We start from the raw sequence: 24,034 nt of genomic DNA, 5'->3' as shown, positions 1-24,034 counted from the left end.
TCCTTTAGAAATGAAGAATAAATAGTATCTTTCCCAGACAAACAAGATTGTGGGAATTCACCACAAGACCAGCCCTTCAGCAAATCCTCAGTGGAGTCCTACATTTGGAATCAAAACAGCAAAATATATCATCATAAATACAGAAGAAAGAATAAAAACTGCTTATAGAACAGGTGCACAAATGAAAAAGAAAAAGAAAATGTATCTCATCACTACAAAAAACACCAAACAGCAAAGATAAACACCATAAGAGAAAGTAAGAAAAGAAATATAAAACAATCATAAAAATAATAAAATAACAGGAATAAAGCAAAACCTTTCAATAACAACCCTGAATACAAATGGATTAAATTCCCCAATTAAAAGATATAGACTGGCTGAATGTATTAAAAAACTCGAACCAACTATATGCTGCCTTAAAGAAATTCACTTCACGAATAAAGACATACAGAGACTAATAGTGAATGAGTGGAAAAAGACATTCCATGTAAATGGAAACCAAAATGAGCAGAAGTTGCTATACTTATATCAGATAAAGTAGACGTCAAACAGAGAACTATAAAAAGAGACAAAGAAGAAAATTATATAATGAAAAAAGGATCAATGTAGCAAGATATAATAATCATAAATATATATGCACCTAACATTAGATATATAAAGTAACCATTATTGGATCTAAGGAGAGAGATAGCACCCAACACAATAATAGTTGGGGACTTTAACACAAAGCTGTCAGCATTGGACGGATCATCTAGACAAAGAATCAGCAGAGAAATATTGGATTTTAACTACACTGAAGTCTAAATGGACTTTACAACATGTTCAGAACATTTCATCCAACAACTGTAGACTATACAGTCTTCTCATCAGCACACAGCATGCTCCAGGGTAGACTACATGGTGGACCAAAAATTGTCTCAACAAATTTAAAAAGATTGAAATCACACAAAAATTTTCAGACAACACTGGAATAAAATTAGAGATTAACATTAAACAAAACTTTGGAAACTATACAGATATATGGAATTTAAACAACATACTCCTCAAAGACATATGGATCAAAGAAGAAATAAAGCAGGAAATCAGAACATTTCTTGAAACTAATGAAAATAAAGGCACATCATAAATCTTGCATAAAAGTAAAGAAAGAATTCAAGTAAACAACATTACACCTCAAGGAACTAGGAAACAAGAACAATCCAAACCCAAAATTAGTAGACAGAAAGAAATAATTAAGATCAGAGCAGAACGTAATAAAACAGAGACAAAAACGTGATACAAAAGGTCATCAAAACAAAAAGCAGATTTTTTGAGAAGATAATTAGGATGGACAAACCATTGACAGACTAACTAACAAAAGAAAAGACCCAAATAACAGAAATCAGAAATAATAAAGGAGACGTTACAACTGATACCATAGAAATACAAAGAATCCTTAGAGGCTATTATAAACAACTATGTTCCAATGAATTTGAAAATCTGAAGGAAATGGACAAATTTCTAGAACATAAAAACTACCAAGACTGAACCAAGAGTAAGTAGGAAACCTGAAAAGACCAATAACAAGCAATGAAATTGAAGCAGTGAGCAGCAGCCTCCAAACAAAGAAAAGCCCAGAACCAGATGGCTTCACTGCTGAATTGTACCAAACCTTTAAAGAAGAATTAATACCAATCCTTTTCAAACTACTCCAAAAAACTGAAACAGAGGCCATTCTCCCAAACTCATTCTATGAGGCCAGCATCATCCTGATACCAAAACCAGATAGACATACCACAAAAAAAGAAAGCTACAGGTGAATATCCTTGATGAACATAGAAACAAAAATCCTCAACAAAATATTAGCAAAGAGAATACAGCAGCACATCAAAAAGACTATACACTGTGATCAAGCGGGACTCATCCCAGGGAGGTAAGGATGATTCAACATATGCAAATCAACAAATGCAACACATCACATCAGCAAAATCAAGGATAAAAACCTATGGTTATCTCAATAGATACTGAAAAAGCATTTGACAAAATTCAGCATTCCCTCATGATAAAGAATCTCAGCAAATTAGGAATAGAAAGAAATTATCTCAACATAACAAAAACCATGTATGACAAACTGACTGCCAACATCATCCTGAATGATGAAAAGCTGAAAGCTTTTCCTTTAAAAACAGGAACAAGACGAGGATGCCCACTCTCACCACTCCTATTCAATATAGTATTGGAAGTATTAGCTAGAGCAATTAGGCAAGACAAAGAAATAAATGACATCCAAATTGGAAAAGACGAAGTCAAATTGTCCCTGTTTGCAGATGACACGATTCTATATATAGAAAAACTTAAGAACTCCACCAAGAAACTCCTAGAGGTGGTAAATGAATTTGGTAAAGTTGCAGGATACAAAATCAATACACAAAAATCAGTAGTGTTCTTTTACACTAGCCATGAACAAGCAGGAAAGGATCAAGAAAGCAAACTCAATCAAGAAAGCAAACACCTAACAAAAGAAAAAAATAGCTAGGAATAAATTTAACCAAGGAGATGAAAGATATTTGCAATGAGAACTACAAAAAACTGCTGAAAGAAATTTAAAAAGGACACCAAAAGATGGAAAGACATTCTGTGTTCATGGATTGGAAGTATTAACATCACAAAAATGTCCATACTACCCAAAGCAATCTACAGATTCAATGCAATCCCCATCAAAAGACCAATGACATTCTTCACAGAAACAGAAAAAACAATCGTAACATTGGAACAGCAAGAGACTCCCAATAGCTAAAGCAACCTTGAGCAAAGATGAGTAAATAAATAAAGCCAGAGGTATTACATTATCTGACTTCGAATTATACTACAAATCTATAGTAACCAAAATAGCATGGTACTGGCATAAAAACAGACACATGGACCAGTGGAACAGAATAGAGAACCCATAAATCAGCCCAGAAAATTATAACCAACTGATCTTCGAGAAAGGCATCAAAAACATACATTGTGGAAAAGACAACATCTTCAGCAAATGGTGCTAGGGAAACTGAATATCCATGCGTAGATGAATGAAATTACACCCATACCTCTTGCCATATACCAAAATCAACTCAAAGTGGATTAATGTATATTAAAAGACTTAAATATGACTTAAATATAAATCTCCTAGAAGAAAACATAGAGGAAACACTTCAGGATGTAGGACCAGGGAAAGACTTTATGAATAAGACCTCAAAAACACAGGTAACAAAAATGGGATTATATCAAACTGAAAAGCCTCTATATAGCAAAGGAAACAATCAACCAAGTGAAAAGACAACACACAAAATGGAAGAAGATATTTGCAAAAAAAAAAAAAAAAAACATTCAATGAGGAATTAATATCCAGAATATACAAGGAACTCAAACAATTTAACAGTAAAAAAAATCCAAATGATACTATTAAAAAATGGGCAAAGGAGCTGAATAGACATTTCTCAAAAGAAGACATACAAATGGCCAGCAAGTCTATGAAAAAATTCTCAACATCTCTAATAGTCAGAGAAATGTAAATCAAATCCACATTGAGATATTGTCTCATCCCAGTTAGACTGGCTGTTATCAGAAAGAGAATAACAGACGCTGGATAAATAAGGATGCAGAGAAAGGGGAGCCCTCTACACTGCGGGTGGGACTGTAAATTAGTGCAGGCACTACGGGAAACAGCGTGGGGGCTCCTTACACAACTACAGATGGGCCCGCCAGACCAGTCCAGCAATCCCGCTGCTGGCTGTATACCCAGAGGAATGGAAATCGTCATGTCAAAGGGACACCTGCGCTCCTATGTTAATCGCAGCTCTATTTACAATAGCCAAGATACAGAATCAACCTAAATGTCCATCAATGGATGACTGGATAAAGAGAATGGAATACTACTCAGCCATAGAATAGAATGAAATTGTGCCATTCGCATCAACATGGATGAACTTAGAGAAAATTATGTTAAGTAAAATAAGCCAGGCACAGAAAGAGAAATACTGCATACCTCATGCATAAGTGGGAGCTAAGAAGGAAGGAAGAAAGGGAGGGAGTGAGGGGGGAGGAAACAATCACAATAATATGTTGAATTTTCAGAAGGAGAAAACAGAACTTTGGTTACTAGAGGGAGGAAAGGGAAAGAGGGAGAGGGTTAGAGAGTAATTGATTAATGGATACAAAGAACGATTACGTTTTGTAATGAAGAACATGCTAATTATCCTGATTTAATCATCACATATTGTTCACTAGTATTGACAGTCAACTTTGTACCCAACAAATATGTATAATCAATTATGTTTCAATTAAAAAAAAAGAATGGGGGGAAATGAAACAACAATCACAATATAGTGTTGAACGTTCAGAAGGAGAGAACAGAACTGTGGTTACTAGAGGTGGAAAAGGGGGAGTGGGAGGGGGGTTAACAAGAAATTGGTTAATGGACACAAGGAATGATTAGGTTTTGTAACGGAGAACATGCTAATTATACTGGTTTGATCATCAGTCATTGAACTCAGGTATTGACATTAAACTCTGCCCCACAAATATGCATAATCAATTATTTTTCAATAAAAAAAGAAATCCAACACAGTTATATCCTTATCTGAATAATAGCTTCAAAAATATTAACTAAATATTGCCAAAGGTCATATATCTAACAACTATAAACAAATTTTAATCATAAATATGTCTGAATACATTGTGTCTGTGCTCAATACTGTAGAAGATACTAAGAGTTGGAGGTTAGAGAGGAGAGATTAGTTTTATTTTGTTTGTCCTTCAAATTAATTTGTCTTTCTAATTGTATTGAGCACTTTGATGTATTAGACATTGTTGGAAGTTGCTGGAGATGGGAAAGTAAAAGTAGGACTTGGTTCATTATCTTATGAGGGACTAGGCAAAAAGGGACATTAATATTGTGACATTGTGAGCAGAGCCATGATGGCAATGTAGTGAGATGTAAGAGAATCCCAGAAGAGGAAACCCAAGTGAACTGAGGGAATGGGAGAGGGTTTTGCAGAGGAGGTGATGTGTAAGAATGAGGAGAATTATTAATGCAGTAAGTGGAGGTTGAAAACTTGCCTTCCCATGGTGTTGCAGAGAACAGAGGTAATACACATGAAAAACCTAGACAAATAATTGGCACTGGAAGTATTAAATGAATGGTTTCCATTATTATTATTATTACATAATTTTAACTTGATTTTTAACATTTTAAAATCAGAACTGGTATTTGCAAAGCAAAGAGGTCATGAGAGAATGCTCTGTGTTGTGGATTTGCAACTAGTTCAGTATGGCCGGATCAAGAAATGCCTTGTGTGCCATGCTGCTGAACCCCATTCTAAGGAAACTGTCAATCTGTTGTAATATCAAACATCATTAATTAGTATTTATTAAGTAATAATTATGCCAATAGGTATACAGACAATGCTATAGACATCATTTCTGTCTTCTGAGAACTTCAGAGTTCTGAGACAAATAATTTTATCTTTCAATCATGGGCCAAGTTAAACTGTATTTCTAAATTTTTATTATATTTAACTCCAATTTAAATCTCATATGTAGCATCTGAACTTACAAAATTTAGGTAACCTAAAAATATATTTAATAAAACAAATAAAAATTAAAAATATAATCTGAAATATTTTAGAATCTGAATGTAATTTCTGTTACCTAGTATTTTAGCAAAAATGTGTTTTGAAAGTTTTCGAAATAAGGAAATAATGAAAAATGTTGCATAGTAAAATATTAATTAACCACAATTCAGATTTCCAGACCATTTTAGGCCTGAGCACAAAAGTAGTTTTGGGTGGAAAGCCTCCAAATTGCAAAACCTGGGTAACCCAGGCTAGAGAAAATACAAGTGCCAAGGTATGGTCAAATTACAAATGCACTTTTTAAAAAAAATTTAATTTATCAATATACAGTGTAGTTGATTTTCTTGTCCCTTTACCAATACCTCTTTCCTCCCTCCCTCACCCTCTCCCCCACCTCATCAACATTGTGGATGTGTTTGCACATGCTGTGGTGATACCTGAGACTTACAAATAGCTCTTCGGGTCTCCATGTTTTTTCTAACTGAAGATATACTCATTTGTACTGTTTACTGATATGCGACACCTACCAGTTTCTTCTCTCCAAACCTAGTCTGCTATGGGGACATTTCTAATATATATATATTTTTTTCCTTGGATACCTGACCTTATTTATTTATTTATTTATTCATTCATTCATTCATTCATTTGTTATGAATATTCATGAGATACAAATCTGATTGTCACATGTCGTGACCATGAAGTGAGGGCCAGATTCATACAGGCAGCATACCCATTACCAAAAATTGCATTTGCACCCCATGTCCTCCACCTAATTATCCCCAACCTCCTCCTACCTCCCCCTTTCCCACCCATTCCACTTTGTAGCCAAAGGAGTGTTCTCTCCCTCTGCAAGTCCAACACACTACTGTGGTCTTTCTTTCCTCCTTTCTTTCTCTCTTAGTTCCTACATATGAGTGAGTACATGTGGTATTTATCCCTCTGTGCTTTGCTTATTTCACTCAACATATGTTTCTCCAGGCTCATGGGAGTATTTCATTCTTTTTTATGGCAGAGTAGCATTTGATGGTGTATATATACCGCAGTTTCCTTATCCAGTCATCCATTGATGGGCATTTAAGTTGGTTCCATGTCTTGGCTATTATAAACAGAGGTGTGATGAACATGGGAATGCAGGTATCCCTTCGACATGATGATTTCCATTTCTCTGCCTATACACCCAGAAGTGGGATTGCTGGATCGTATGGAAGATCCATCTATAGTTGTTTGAGAAACCTCCATATCGTTTTCCATAGTGGTTGTACTAATTTACAATCCCACCAAGAGTGTAGGAGTGTTCCCTTCTCTCCACACCCTCACCAGCATTTGTTATTCACTGTCTTTTTGATTATAGCCAGTCTAACTGGGGTGAGGTAGTATCTCAATGTAGTTTTAATTTGCATTTCCCTGATGACTAGTGATGTTGAGCATTTTTTCATGTACCTGTTGGCCATTTGTATGTCTTCTTTTGAAAAATGTCTATTCAACTCCTTTGCCCATTTTTTAATTGGGTTATTTGTTTTTTTACTGTATAATTGCTTGAGTTCCTTGTATATTATAGATATTAATCCCTAGTCAGATGTATAGTTAGCAAAAATTTTCTCCCACTCTGTAGGTTGTTGTTTCACTCTGCCAGTTGTTTCCTTACTGTGCAGAAGCGTTTCGGTTTGATATAGTCCCATTTGTTTATTTTTTCTTTTACTGCTGTGCTTTCAGGCTCATTTTCATAAAGTCTGTGCTCAGACCTAGTTGCTGAAGTGTTTCACCTATATTTTCCCTTAGTAATATTACAGTTTTAGGTCTTATACTTAAGTCTTTAATCCATTTTGTGTTGAATTTAGTGTATGGTGAGAGATGCATATCTAGTTTCATTCTTCTGCATATGAATATCCAGTTTTTCCCAGCACCACTTGTTGAAGAGGCAGTCTTTTCCCCAATGTAGATTTTTGTCTTTCTCCAATATCAGATGGCTGTAAGCCTGAGGGGTGATTTCTGGGTTCTCAACTCTACTCCACTGGTGTGAATGTCTATTTTTGTACCAGGACCATGCTGTTTTGATTACAATAGTTTTGTAGTGTACTTTGAAGTCCAATAGTGTTATGCCTCTTGCTTTATTACTTTTTCTCAGGATTGCTTTGGCTATTCAGGGTCTTTTGTTATTCCATATAAAGGGTAAGGTTGTTTTTTCCATTTCTGTGAAGAATGTCATTGGTATTTTGATGGGAATTACATTGAATCTGTAGATCACTTTGAGGAGTATGGACATTTTCACAATGTTAATTCTTCCAGTCCAAGAGCATGGGATATCTTTCCATCTTTTTTGTGTCTTTTAAAATTTCTTTCAGAAGTGGTTTGTAGTTCTCATTGTAGAGGTCTTTCACCACCTGGGTTAAATTAATCCCTAGATATTTTAATTTTTTTTTTGGTGGCAGTTGTAAATGGGCTTACTTTCCTTTTTTCTCTTTCTGTTAGTTCATTATCTGAGTATATAAATTCATCTGATTTTGGAGCATTTATTTTGTATCCTGCAAAGTTACTGAAGTTATTAACCAGCTCTAGGAGTTTTTTGATAAAGACTTTAGGTTTTTCTGTATATATAGTATCATGTCATCTTGAAATAGGGAAAGTTTGACTTCATCTTTTCCAATCTAGATTCCTTTTATTCCTTTCTCATGCCTGATTACTCTGGCTAGTACCTCCAGTACTATGTTAAATAGACGTGGTGAGAGTGGGCATCTTTGTCTTGTTCCTGTTCTTAAGGGAAAGGCCCCCAGTTTTTCCCCATTCAGAATGATACTGGTGGTGGGCTTGTCATAAATGGCTTTTATTGTGTTGAGATTTTTTCCTTCTATACCTAATTTGTTGAGAGTCTTTATCATGAAAGGTGTTGAATTTTGTCGAATGCTTTTTCAGCATCTGTTGAGATAATCATATGGTCTTTGTCCTTGAATTTGTTGATGTGATGTATCATATTTATTGACTTTCATATGTTGAACCATCCTTGCATCCCTGAGATGAATCCCACTTGATCATAGTGTATAATTTTTTTAATATGTTGCTATATTCTGATTGCTAATATTTTGTTGAGGATCTCTGCATCTAGGTTCATCAAGGATATTGGCCTGTAATTTTCTTTCTTTCTTTTTTTTTTTTGTTGTGTCTTTATCTGGTTTTGGTATCAGAGTTATGTTGGCCTCATAGAATGAGTTTGGGAGAGCAGCTTCTCTTTTAATTGTTTGGAATAGTTTGAGGAGAATTAGTATTAACTCCTCTTTAAAAGTTCAATAGAATTCAGCTGTAAAGCCATCCTGACTCAGACTTTTCTTTGTTGGAAGCAATTATAATCTTCCTAATAATTGCTTCAATCTCATTGCTTGTTATTGGTCTGTTCAGGTTTTCTCTCTCTTCTTGGTTCAGTCTTGGTAGTTTGTATGTGTCTAGAAACTTATCCATATCTTCCAGACTTTCATATTTGTTGTCATACAGTTGTTTATAAAAGTCTCTAATGATTCTTTGTATTTCTGTGGTATCGGTTGTAATGTCTCCCTTTTCATTTCTGATTTTTGTCATTTGGGTCTTCTCTCTTCTTTTTTTTTTTGTTAACCTAACTAATGGTTTGTTTATCTATCTATCTTCTCAAAAAACCAACTTTTTATTTTGTTGATCTTCTCTATTTTGGGTCTCTATTTCATTTATTTCTGCTCTGATCTTAACTATTTCTTTCCATCCACTACCTTTAGATTTGGATTATTGTTGTTTTTCAGGTTCTTTGAGGCATAGTGTTAGGTTATTTATTTGAAGTCTTTTTGTTCTTTTGATATAAGCACATATTGCAATAAATCTGCCTCTTAGTACTGCTTTTGCAGTATCCCATGAGTTTTGGTATGATGTATCTTTATTTTTATTAGTTTCTAGAAATTTTTTGATTTTCTGTTTAATTTCTTCTTGGCCCCATAGGTCACTTAGGAGCCTGTTATTTAGTTTCCATTTATTGGTATAGTTTCCAGAGTTTTTCTTATTATTAATTTCCAATTTTAGTCCATTATGGACTAAAAAGATACTTGGAATGATTTCAATTTTTTCAAAATTTGCTGAGGCTAGATTTGTGACCTAATATGTGGTCTATCCTGAAGAATGTTCCATGAGCTGATGAGAAGAAAGTATATTCTTTAGTTGCTGGGTGAAATGTTTTGTATATATCTCCTAGGCCCAGTTGGCTTAGCATGTAGTTTAAATCCTGTGTCTCTTTGTTGATTTGTTGCCTGGAAGATCTGTCCCCTACTGACAGAGGGGTGTTCAGGTCACCCACTATTAATGTATTAGGGCCTATTTCTTTCTTTAGGTCTAAGAGTGTTTGCTTTACATATCTTGGTGCTCCAGTATTGGGTGCATATATATTTATGATTGTTACATCTTCTAGCTGAATACATCCTTTTATCATGATATAGTGGCCTTCTTTGTCTCTTTTTTTTTTTTTGGTATAAAGTCTATTTTATCTGATATAAGAATAGCTACTCCTGCTTCTTTTTGGTTTCCATTTGCACGGTATATCTTTTTCTATCCCTTCGCTTTTAGTCTGCATGTGTTTCTCTATATGTGAGATGGGTCTCTTGAAGACAGTATATACTTGGGTCTAGCTTTATAATCCAATCAGTCCATCTGTGCCTTTTGAGGGGGGAGTTTCATCCATTCACATTTAGGGTGGTTATTGACAGATATTGTTTAATTCCTGTCATTGAATTGCTTTTTGTTTAGATGTTTAAAATATCTTTTGATCCTTATTTCTCCTTTTATTTCTCTTCTTCAATGTTAGTTGGATATTTGAGGTGGCATGATTTAGCTTCTTGCTCTTTCTCATTGGCATTTTTGTTTTAACAGTGGGTTTTGCTCTTTCTTGTGTATCTGTGGTCGTGACATTCATTATTCAGATTCCAGATGAAGGACTCCCTTGAGAATTTCTTGCAGGGCTGGTTGTGTGGTGGTGAACTGACACAATTTTTGTTCGCCTGGAAAATACATGATTTCTCCCTCATTTCTGAAGGAGAGCCTTGCTTGGTAAAGAATTCTTGGCTGGCAATTTCTTTTCTTTTAGTGTTTTGAATATATCATTGCACTTTATTCTGGCCTGTACGGTTTCAGTTGAGAAGTCTGCTGTTAGTCTGATAGGGGTCCCCTTATAGATGACTTGACACTTTACTCTTGCTGCTTTTAGAATTCTCTCTTTGTCTTCGAACTTTGCTAATTTGACTATAATGTGTCTTGGAGAGCATCTTTTTGGATTGAATCTGTTTGGGGAACTTTGAGCTTCCTGGATCTAAAGGTCTGCATCTCTCCCTACCCCTGGGAAGTTTTCTGTTATTGTTTCCTTGAATAGGTTTTCAATACCTTTTCCTTTCTCCTCCCCTTTTGGAGTACCCACAGTTCAGATGTTAGAGCACTTGAGGTTGTCTGCTGTCTCTCAGATTTTCCTCATTATTTTTAATTCTTTTTTCCTTATTTTTGTCTGCCTGAGTTATTTCGAAAAGACCATCTTCAAGATGTGAAATTCTTTCTTCTGCTTGCTCTAGCCTGCTGCTTAAGCTCTCTGTTGTGTAAGTGAATCTTTCATTTCTAGGAGTTCTGCTCCATTCTTTTTAAAGATATTAATCTCTTTGTAAATTTCCTCCTTCATATTCTGGATATTTTTTCTTGTTTCTTTGTGCTCTCTAATTGAGTCTTCTTTTATTTCTTTAAGCTTTCTTAAGATCATTGCTCAGAATTCTTTTTCAGACATTTCAAGGATTCCTTGTTCTGTGGGGTCTGGAATTTGATCATTACTTTATTCCTTTGGTGGTGTCATATCTTCTTGTTTGTTTGTAGTTCTAGTATTGTTTCATTGATGTTTGGTCATCTGGTGAAGGACTTGCTTCTTGTATTACTCTGGGATTTGCTATGAGGCTAAAGACTTCCTCCTCTATTTGCAGGCTCTACTGGTGACTCTTCTTATATCAGTGTGCTCAAGTGAATGGCAGGTTGCCTGTCGGGTGGTCCTGGCTGGTACTGTGGTGGTGAATTGTCCTTGTGGTGACAGAAGGTGTGGCAGGATCTATATTATACCACCTTGGCTCCTGTTCTAGCTTTCTGTGGCTGGAGACTGAGTGCCTGGTGCTGTGCAGGTCTCAGCTCACCTCGGTGCCTGCTGGGCTGTGTGCACTTCCCTTCCCCACCGGCCCTGGTGCCACGTGAGTCTTGGCTCACCTTGGCAGCAGCTGGGCTGTGTGCACTTCCCTCTGGGCCTTAGACTGGGCCCCGATGCCACAACAGTCTGGTCTCCGCTTGCCTCAGCAGCTGCTGAGCTGTGTGTCTTTCCCTTTCCCCCAGGGATTTTGACTGGACCTGGTGCCACAAGGGTCTGGTCTCAGCTCACCTCGTCAGCTGCTCCATTTCCAATTTTGGTGCCATGGAGGAGGACATACTGCCCACCAATTAAAGCAGCCAAATACATTTTTTGCTTTTTTTTCACTGATGTCTGCAAGAAGTGCACTGACTCTTTCATCCCTTTATTGTAGAATCCTCTGGTGCCATCTTCAGCATTGCTGAATTGGCTGGTATGGTCTCAGTTTACATCATTGCTTCTAAAGTTGTCTCAGTTTCCCATGAGAATCTTCATTTAAGACTAAGGAAATAATTACAGAATCTGACCTACAAGTCAAGTTTAGTACCCAGAGTTGCCCATCCCCTCACTCCTATCTTCTCACTTTAATCCATACTTATACCATATTCTTTCTTTTCTTTAAGTTGATTTCCCTCCCCCAGAAATAGCAAAATACCCCAGTGGGTCCATCAAAGAATTCTGGTTAGCCATCTTTCCACTATATTCTAGTATAAGGAAAAAAAATTTATTTATGACTAGAAACATTTCAGAACTTCCAGAAAAAAAAGAAAAGAAGGCAGGGATAATAAGAAAATTCAAATATAGTACCCAGTGTTCACAATCTTAGACAAACAGCAAATTTTTATTGGAGAATAAGTATAAAAGATTAGTCATTCTTGAAATCTATAAGATTAGAGAAAGGATTAGGAAGCATATGAGGGGAAATGGAGGAAAATAGGAGCAAAAAGAGCAATTAAGATCTGTAGAGTCAGTTAGGAGAGTAACACTAATTAGAAGCAATGCTGGATGTGGGGAACAATATTTAATAACTCAGCCAATCAGTAATTCATTCATTCAATATGAACACCAACAGTCATGAAGGGATCGTGCAAAAATAGATGTAAAATCAATTCTTTATTCTGGAATTGCACAGGCCCACCTTGGGAAATTATGCGGTAGTAAATATTGGCTGCTTTTGGTTGAAAGATCAGAACAATATATATCCTTGATCAACTGCTAATGTACATGGTACATGTTTGAAAACCAGTGACCACATATTTGCATCTTGAAACTACCTGATTTTAAGGTGTATGTGTTGGGGGGGCAAGTTTGTATAGGAGAGATACAGAAAGAGAGACAGTGAGAAAATAGTTTTAACCATCTTTTAGAAAATTCATCAGATGTAACATTGGAGAATATAAAACAAAGTTGTTACTTAAATTGATAAGAGGTTACTGTTTGCTTTTAATTGTTCACACAGCCAATGTAATTTTATCCTTAAACTGAAAGGATTTGAAAATCCAAGTATTTCAAATAAAACATCCCTGAATTTTTTTTTCAGGGTAAACGTTCAATGATTTTTAAAGAGATCGAGTCGACGAAAAGTAAAACAATTATTTTTTATAAAAAAATAGATGAATTGAATCTGGAATTAAAAGAAAAAGAAGAAGAAAAAAAAAGGTTCGATGAGATACTTGAAAATTTAAAGTAAGTATTTGAGTTTTATCAAAATATTAATCATATTAAATATATTATTAATAAAATAATTAAAATCACATTTTCATGTTTAAAATGTATTCTTAAAGTTGTCCATATTTTCTACATAATTTAATATGAAATATACATGTGATATTTAATAATTTCGGTTTATAAAAACATAAACATAAATTGCTTTTATTCTTCATTCCTGCCCTGAATATATTCTTATTTGAATAACTGGGAATGTTTTTTCTTTTCCAACTATAAGAACTTTTATTCTGAATGATATTAATAATATTCTACATTAATTTCAATATTTCTCAGTATTTATATGCTATGTTTAATAATTTATGTGTTTTCACCCATCCTGTTTTGATTGCAGTTTTGAAGTAATAGTTTAGAAATAGACATCCTACAAATCCTCATGCAATTTATTCACATTTCTCTTCTTCAAAGACCTCTTCTCCATACCCCTCATCAGTTGGGGTGTACCCAGCAAGGGTTAGTAAGGCCGTGGCTTGGAGGATGATCATGCTGTGAGGCTCATAAGGTGCATCTGTCAACCTTCACTTATAATTTGTGTGCTCTTCCTTTCCTCGTCTTGGTTCTTATGTCGTGTTTTGTAAAACATTGACTACTGGGCTTGGAAGGCTGTTAGATGAATATGAATTGGTCACATTTCGGAATGGTAGTATGATTTAAATATAGCAGGCTAATATAAGCATTAGCAAAATCATAAGGCTTGAAGGATAAAGTGTCAAAACAAAACAAAAACAAACAAACAACCCCAGATATGCACAGCCTGATACACTTTAATGGAGTCAAGTCAATATACTCAGTAAGGATTCATTTCACTCTTACTGCAGGGTTAAAACATATTTTCAATATGATTATACAGCTTTGTCTGAAAAAGACTCAATCATAGTTGGTATATCATGTAAAAAAACAAGGAAACCTATCATTTACTTTAAAAGGTATTTATCCACATTGTTTAACATCTGTAAGAATATTTTAGGACTCAAAGGTGTAAACCTAAGACTATACAATTTACATTAAACTTGTAAAGATCTAATTCAGCTGATGAAAATTTTTCTTCAGGCTTCTTACCATTTTAATTCTAACTTCTTCCATACTGTGGCTAGATTATATTGCCTTTCAGACAATAGTGGTCGCCATGTCCCTGTGAATCAGTCCCCTCTCTAAACTTGGGAAAACTCAGCCTTCCCACAGAAAAAGGAGAAAGAGAATAAGCTGATACTATGGTACCTCTTGTGAAACTATTAACTAACAGTGATGATGGATAAAGTCAAGTAATATTTAAAGGTACCATTGAATAACTTACTAATGTGCCAAGCACTTTGCTGGGCAATCTATATAGCTCATGACATCCAAGTCTCATAGCAAATTCTTAAACTGTACAATTTCATTTTCAAATGAATGCTGAGGGAACAGAGGGTAAGGAAATTTAAATGATTGTTTTAAAAACACACAGCTAATTAGTGGTAGAGCTAACTCCAGCTTAGCTCCATCCTGTTCCAAAGTGTGTGCTCTTTCAACTGTACATATTGATTCCCTAAACTAGGATTGCAAAGGAAGATTACTGCAGATAAGCTGCGTACGAAAAATCTACTGGTACTTTCAATAGGTGACCATATCGAGTTGATAATTATTTTTTGAGTACCATAGTGAGCCTAGTGCAAGGAACCAAGAAGGACAAAGAAATGGCAACTGGGAAACTGTACCTTCAAGTGTCTGAAGATCTTTTTAGAGAAACAAACCTTGCACATGCAAGACAATTTAAATATGTTGTTAGAAATAATGGCAATCAAAGCTACCATTGGTTGTCACTTAATTTTTATAATTGCTTATTAACTAGGAAGTGAAAAGATTCAAAAGCAGACCCATGGGACTTCAAAGTTTGCTCTTTTTAATCACTAGGAGAAAGGAAATGATTTACATGCATAAATATACAGATACATATACACAGTGTGTGTAAGTTTCTCTCTATATATACTTAAGTGCTATATTGAATGTAAACCAATCTCAAAACACTTGGTATAGAGAACAAAGTATATATGGTCAATAATATAGCAATATTTGTTGGAAGCCACTATGAGTGTTTTATGGTTTTGGTCACAGCAGCTCCTCCCAGTGTGAATTCTATTGGCTCTATATGCTCCATGATGTCATTATTAGTTGATACTGAGATAAGACATCACTTAAGAACTTAGGATGTTGTTGGTATGAATAATGAAGTGGAAAAGACAAGGCAAGGTAGAAGAAAGAGAAGGACCTTATTTCATGTAGAAGAGGCTCACATTCACTAAATGTGAACACAGAGTCATGTTTTCAAACTTACTGATAACAGCCATAATGACAACAGAGAGAAAAAATGAGTACTTAGTGCTGAGCTGCTGAATCAGACAAAGACAGAACAGGATTTGAATTTTCGTTCTGTCATTTACTAACTATTTGAGTTTTATGCAAACTAATTAATTATGCAAATTAGGTTCTCAACTGTAAATGTCTATAATAATTATTTCATAGGATTGGTTTTGTTGTATTAAATGAGATATTATTAACAATACTTAACATTTTAGCCCTCTCAAAAATATTAGTCTTGCTGCCTTTATAGCTAACTGCACAAGTGATTTAATTTTCTATATCAGTAGAGATATCAACTAATGTGAGTAGCCTAAGACCATGCTGAGCTTTTGCAGCTATGCTTATTCTGGGTTTGGGGTTGCTGCTCAACTCTCGCAGTTATTTCCCAAGTATGTTTATTGTTGCCAGTGTTGTTTTAACCACTTATTGATACTTTTTCTATTAGTATTTTTCCTTATATAACTACTGAATTCACTGTAAGTTATTTTTCCTTTTTATCAGGTGTATTTAATTGCAAATTACAAAATACACATGCACACACACATTCACTCACCAACTTCAACCATAGAAAATGTATCATCCTATATAACAGGAAGTCCAGGGGTAGGGCAAGCTGCAGGATTGGTTGATTCATCAGCTCAACACCAGGTACTCATTTTTTTTCTCTCTCCACTGTGGCTGTTGTCAGCAACTTTGAAAACATGACTGATTATTGAGTGGACATAAGCTATTCTACATGGAATTAAGTCCTTCTCTTTCATTTTATTGAGCTATCTTAATATATATGCTCAGTCTTGGACAATCATACAGGAGGGATTCTCTTGGAATGCCAAAGAACAGAAGCATGCTGGGTAGGCAATGGAGAGAGTCCACTAAAGTTCTCCATAGATTTTCTTTTTCCTGGATCGCTTAGATGTAGCTTTATGGAGGCAGGACTTTGGAAGGGTCAAGGGAATTATCCCGAGGCTTTTTAGCTCTAAGTTATTTTTAATATTGCAACTTTTTAAATATATGATAAATGTATTTAAGAAAATAAAATATGAATTGATTAGTAGCACATGAAATTCTTTCTTCATAGGGACAAATTTTTAACTATAAGATTTAAAATGGAACATGCACAAGCTGTGTTTGATCACTACATTGAAGAGAAAAGAAAGTGCCAAGAGAGAATATCTGATGAAGGGCAAAGATTTAGAATGCTCCTTGATAAGAGGCAAAAAACTCTAGAAGCTATTGAAGTGAGTATTATTTTGGCTGTGTTAAAATGAAAGTAATATAGCGATTGTCAAGTTAGCAGCTAGTTAGTTTGAAACAAAATTTTTGTTCTGAAGTAGCAAGGATATTTAGATTTTAAAAATAAGTTTGTTAGCATAATAAACATGAAACGTTTCATTTTTCTTCTAAGTAATTATAATATATTCACACAACATATTGTACTTTCAATACATTTTATGTGTACTCTCATTTTATTATTGCACTTTATTTTATTTTGAAGTCTGCTAACATAAAACTGTGGATTATATTTATTCCAGAACCATGTTTATGTTTTTAATGGGAGATCTGAGAATGGTTATACTTTGTTTCTAAATAAACATACTTTGAATGTTTACCAAACATTTTTTTAAGGAATGAGAATATTTCATGCCCTTTTCCTTTAGAAAAAATTTGGATAATATTTTAATGGCACTGCAAATTTACTAGTTTGAAACAGGAAAGTCATGAGGTAAAATGTGTCTTTTAGATTTGTATTTTTATTAATCAGGTTTTACAAACCTATACATATTAAAATTTTATTTGGACTATAGCTAAATGATATACATTTAGTTAACTAATTCCTACTCCATTTTACATTTTACAATAGTTTTTGTTACATTTAGAAATATTATTTGGGGGAATTTTTTCTAAAAAGTAAAAAATTGTTGCACTCTCTTTGTCCTCACATGGATTTTCTACCTCTCTCCCCTGGGTGACGGAGATGCAAAGGATTACTCAAAGCCCATTTCCTCTGAGTGGTGAGACACCCCAAAGGGGTTAACTTCCCAGAACCCTCAAGAGAGAGGCATTCCTCCTTTGGGAAATTAACAGTGAACTGGAGTTCTGTCTCAGTACTTATTCTCCAAACCAGAAAGTTACAGAAAAGCATAATAGGTGAAGTTATGGCTGAGTATAGTTTAACAATAGAGGCTGGTAACATCAGTGAGATAACAAAGTGACATTCCATAATGCAATTTGCAAAAGATTAAGTTGATCCACCAACAAAAGCTTGTTCTTAGCAAACATCTTCTTTCCCTACAGCAATTTCCTTAGTATGTTTACATAACAAATAAGTAAGGTTAACCTGCACTAAGGACATCTACCCTATGAGCCAGCAATTTTGCTGTGTTACAATTCTATACCTATATCAGAGGCTTTAGCCTGGGGAAAGTTTCCTGTCTTTTACAAGGTTAACATTTCTATATGTAATTTTAAGAAGTTAGGCTAAACCTGAAACTGCAGGGCTTTGGAAACTCGACCCTGTGAAACACATTTGCTTTATAAATGTTAGTGTACTTCACAAAAAATTCTTCTGTGCCTTATTAAAATCATTTTCTGCAAAACATTTTAATATCACAATATATTTGTAATATTGCAATGTACTTTTATTAGGTATTTTTAATCCTGATATTTATGTATTCAGATATGATGCTTATATATTCATTTATGATGTTTATGTATTCCATTATGATATATACATTTTTCAGTTACTTTTTTTCATATTTAAAGTCAGTGTTAGTAAATTTTTTAAAAGATTAATGCATTTAGAACAAATGTATGTGGGTGAATGAACGTATCATCTTTAGTGCTATTGCTGTGGTCCAGCCTATAATACATTATTAATAAAAGAATAATAATTTTATTGACAATGGTGCTAAGTAATATTCTTCCATTGCAAATATGGCTATTACATAGAAAAGTTATAATCCTAAAAATATGAAAATAACTGGTGCCATCTAGTGGCAGTAACTGATGCCTCCTCTTGGAGGAGTTCCTGGAACTCTAATGGCTGAATCTCAAGGTATGACTGGACTGGGGAATCTAGAAGCAAATGCACCTCTAAAATAAGAAGTCACAAGTTATTTACTGACTTAAGCATCATTCCCCACCTCATATTTTATCACAGCAGTAGAATTAGTTATTTGAATTCAAGCACATTTTCCAGTCGTACTGGTGCTGAGAACACAGTGGGATGTCAATAATCATTTATTGACTGGCATTTCAGCACTTTCATGGAACAATAATAATTAGTGAAATGGCAAAATATGGTCAGCAGGAGAGAGATGAATAAAATACCCTGTATAACCAGCCTCTAAATTATTGAGATTTACATTTTTTTTTCACCAAAAAGCCTGTCCCTGCTTTCCCATTCCCAAGTATAACTACCCCCAGCCACTTGGAAGCATCATATGGGCTCATGTTTTTCTCTGAGCACTAATCTCTACCTGAACCTGTTTTGTTCATTTATTCATGTTTGTTGTTTGCCTATCTCTTGTTATAATAATATATTCTCTATTAGGGCAGGGAATTTTCTGTCACATTCTTTTCTCTATCCGAAAAGCTCATAACCATGTCTGGCACAGGGGAAGCACTCAATAAATACTTATTGAATGAATGAATGGATGCTTTTTTTGATCATTTTGCTGTCCACGTTTATGATAGCAGCTATAAGGAGGAACATTTCAGAGATGCTTTCCATACTGCACCAGCCTGATGCTCCTGATAGTTTAGCAAGTGTGAAGAAGCTGAATCTCTCTCTCTTTCTCTGTCTGTCCACCCTCTTTCTCTCTTTCTCCTTGCTAATACATAAGAAATGTGCTATCTAGTTCGCCCCCTCTAGTTAATATGGTTAAATTATCTATTGTTTTCTAGCACTTAAGAATTCTGTTAATTATCTCAATAATTCTTGTAAAATAACCTTGAATTTACGTGAAGTTGTCTCTTAGCTTCTCAGATAGATCTTTGTTATGAATTCACCTATGTGACTAGAAGCATAGAGTTTGAACCTGCAGGATTTAGAGATTGATATCACTCATCATTAATGATGCTATGCACCTGTAATTATGATCAGTTATTGGGTGTTAAATAGTGGACAGACAATGTTATTCCTCATAGCAAACCTGATCTCATGCCTATTTAGGAATTGGATAAGTTAGTAAATGTGTATACAATGTAAAGCATTCTAGAAAAGGAAAAAGTCTTACTAAGGCAGCATTATAAATGTGGTGTTACTAATCTGGGGTGTCACCTCTGGGCAAGAGAATTGATCACAATTATGGATCATAATTCTGTAGATATTGTTTAATAAAAGGCTTTTTAAAAGCCACAACAGAGTTAGTAGAATAGAATTAGAAATACAAACAGTTAATAAAGTAGTTTAAGAAAAAATGTATGCAAATTTCAGATAACACACAATGTGCTTTTGGAGTTAAAATCAGTCTCTCATCAGTAGGCAATTCCATATCATATATCTTTAAATGGTAGTTTTTTTTATGTCATGGCATTTTTACTAACTGCCTATAATTTGAAAATGTAGTTGCTGAAGATTAATATTTCAGTATAGTATATTTATCAGAGTACTAGAGTTGTGGCTACTTACGTTCCTCTTTGCTTTTGGGAAGAGCCATGCAAAACTAGAGTTTATGGTATTTTAATCTGCTATGAGCTGTCTTTGGGAGGCCCAATATCTTTTCTATGTCAATGCCTTTCTCTGTGTGTTCTTTCCGTAGTCTTGCTCTCCTCACTATTTAGGTTACAATGTGAGAGGGGTACAATGAACTGCACTGGAAGAACAATTTCCAGATTAAGTTCTGGCAGAGACAGTCTCTCAATACCTGTAGAGTTTGTTTTCATTTTGCTTTAGATTTTCCACTCTCAGGAAACACCTTTCCCCCTGGCTATAGCAGTCTTAAATTTGGCTATTAAATCACTTTTGGCCCTTTCACAAGGAAAATTCTTAGCTTAATACAGAGACAGTGACTCACTGCCTCATTAGACAGCCTGGTGCTGAAATAGTAAACATCAGAAACAAATTTAATCACTGAGATAACTTTAAAGATGTTACAATTCTTAAATTATTCTCCTCTTGGCCGTTTATCATTTCCTCATTTTCACAACTATTATGAGTACTATTATGTTCGAGGCAATCAGGGTTGGATGACCAAAGCCCTAGCCTCAATTTTAAAAATGCATCAGCAGGAAGATGGAAGATGTGAAAATCAAACTTGCATATAGTGACAACACTCGAATTATAAATGTAAATTGTGCCCCTCATCCACTGCCCTGAAACATTAAGGATTATTATGAGCAAAACCCATTACATATTCTGTGGTCTCAACAGTATGAAATGAATGTGTGAAAAATCTGAAAATATTTAGAGGAACTGACCAATGAATCACCCTGGCAAGAATAATTGGCCTTAATGATAACCTTCTTACCACCAAAACTATTTTAATATAACACAAACTTTTTAAAAATTAGAAACATGATTTACATATTAATATTTCTTGTAAAAGTACTTCTGATAGGAAGAGAAATTCTCACATAATACTATCAAGATATGCAAAGGGTCTGAGATTTTACTCTACTTGCAAGCTGGCAAGTTAGCTTGTCACAGTTTCACAAATGGCTGGTAGAAGACATGAAACTCCTGGCTGAAAGACAAAGGACTTCATTACTCACTACACTACAGGCAGCATGAGCTAAATGTTTTCATAGACTCCCCTTGGCTCCAAGTCTCATGGGGTGATACGAAAGTGGTGCATGTGGATACTACATATATTAAAGATTTTTATCACAACCAATGAAACCTGAATGTAGAAATCCTCCAATTTTATAAGGGGTCTTCTAGCAAACTTGCCCAATCTTTGCCTTAGAGGAAGACATTATATCTGCTCTACAAACATCTTTGAAAAGACAGTTCTAAATAAAACTGTCACAAGAAGTGTATAAACATCACAGTGAATTGACCCCAACAGATATTATCGGAAGAAAAACTTTTTAACAATGTATTTGATTTCTTTTTTGCTTTTTTATGATTAATGTTTTCTAATTCTTCTTTGGTCAATATTGGAAAACTATATTTTCCTAGAAAAGATCATTTTAACAAGGTTTGCAAATTTATTGTCAAGTTTTATGAAATATAATTTTTTCATCTCTTCTTTTTCTATAGTTATACTTTTGTGTGTGTGCATTAGTGTTTTCTTTTTTCTTTTACTTAATTAGTCTTGATAAATTTTTGCCTTGAGGTCCTTTTTTTCACACTCTAAACTTGGATTTATTTATAAAAATTAATGATTTTAGTTTTCTAATTGATTAATTTTAGCTTTCTTCTTAATTATTCCCTTTGATTGACTTTCATAAGTTTTTTTTGCTTTTTCTTTTTCTTTTTTTTCTTTTTTGTTTGTTTAACCAATTGAATTTTCTACGTTAGTTCACTCTTTTTCATCTAATACTTAAAAATAAACTTTTAAAATGATCAAATATCCTCTGAATGCAATTTTGGCAGTTTTAATATAGAGTGATCTCATTCAGTGTTTTTACTTTCACCTTAACCCAGTCACATTTTAGGAATTTCAGCTGCCTTGAGGGCTTTTTGACAAAAAAAGGCAATTAATAACAAATAAATGAAATAAATCATTGCAGTTGTCCCTCAGTATTCATGGTGGATTGTTTCCAGGACACCCTGCAGATACCAAAATCCATGGATGCTAAGGTTCCTTAATATAAAATGTTGTAGTGTTTGTATGCACAGCCTTCCATATACTTTAAATCATCTCTAGATTACTTATAATACCTGATACAATGTAAATGTTATGTAAATAGTTGTTTACTTATTGCTTAGAAAATAATGACAAAATAAGAAGTCTGTACATGTTCAGCACAGATGCAACCATCTTTTTTTTCTGAATATTTTTGATCCATGTTTGGTTGAATCCAACATTGGTTGGTTTTGATCCACGCATGCTGAACCCAACAATATGGAGGGTCAACTGTGTTGAGAAGACTTTTTCATCTCTACCAGGGTGGGAGCAGAGTGCGGTGGGTATTTTTAAATTTATGTTAAATGGTCTTTGTTTAATTTGCATGGAGTCATCAAATAATCATATACTCAAATATGATCATTGCAACTTTTGCTGCTTAGATAACTTTTGAGCAAATAAATTAATGAAACGATTAGCTCAACCTGGAAATTATAATTATCACATAATGCAAATTCTTATATTTCATTCTGCTTTATCATAGATGATTAGTGGTCTATGAATTTCCTACTTGAATTATTCCATTCTGCAATGAATTCTATATTGAATTTTCTATGTGAATTATTTCTGTACTTTGCTTTACATATTTTTAGGTGTTGTTATTCAGTGCATATAGGCTCATAATTATTAATTGACCATTGGGATTGCAATTTTTTTGTAAAATGGCAATTTTTTCTTATGTATTATTTTAAAGTTAATATTAACTCCTGCTTTTCTGTGTGTTACACTAATTTAATTTCCCATTTTATTATCAACTATTTTGGCTTAAGTTTTAGTTGTGTCTTCGGTAAGCTTTATATAATAAATAATTTCAACCCATTCTTATTTGCTAATTCGATTAACTTGCATGATAGTCCTTGCTTCTATCATCTTGCTTAATGCTTTCTGCGTTGATACTACCATTCTTCTTTTGTCAGTATTATTATTTTTTTGATATATTGACTTATTGTGGTTTGATTTTATTGCTGTTAATAATAGAAAATGGAGGCATTTTATTTGTAATTATATCATTGTTTCAAATAATTAAACGGACTCAAATCTGTTTTGTATTAATTATCAAAGTCATAAATCAAAAACTCTTACTTTACTCCAACAGTAGGGACAATTTGGCCCTTTTACTTCTCTTGTTGTTTCCACCTCCTTACTTCCTGGCCACAGTTAATTGTGCTAAGAATTACTGCTTTCTTATCATTAACATGCTGCTGTTATTTTTATCACTTCCAGAAAGTGTTCGGCCTTTTGCATATAATCTTGTAACCATATCTTCAACAATTTTTCATGTAATATTCTACATAGCTAATGGATTTTTATATTTGTTAACAATTCTTTCACATTATGACTTCTCCACTTAAGAGATCTTAATATTAATATATTTCTTAGTTGATTAATCTACATATTTTGGTATTTATTACCAACAGGCAATTGAGTTGATA

General features: G+C 34.2%; 1 protein-coding gene across 1 annotated transcript in view; it reads left to right on the top strand.

Annotated features, from left to right (window-relative positions):
* The window catches only part of CCDC178 (coiled-coil domain containing 178), a 452,087-nt gene that overhangs the window by 162,712 nt on the left and 265,341 nt on the right, over positions 1-24,034 (top strand). Inside the window, exons 16-17 of the mRNA XM_063077500.1 lie at positions 13,286-13,431; positions 16,886-17,036. Of these exons, the coding sequence (XP_062933570.1) occupies positions 13,286-13,431; positions 16,886-17,036 (297 nt within the window). The remainder of the gene's footprint in view (positions 1-13,285; positions 13,432-16,885; positions 17,037-24,034) is intronic.

This window comes from Cynocephalus volans, chromosome 13 (assembly GCF_027409185.1).
Source record: "Cynocephalus volans isolate mCynVol1 chromosome 13, mCynVol1.pri, whole genome shotgun sequence".
NCBI lineage: Eukaryota > Metazoa > Chordata > Mammalia > Dermoptera > Cynocephalidae > Cynocephalus > Cynocephalus volans.
This window is presented reverse-complemented; position numbering and strand designations above follow the sequence as displayed.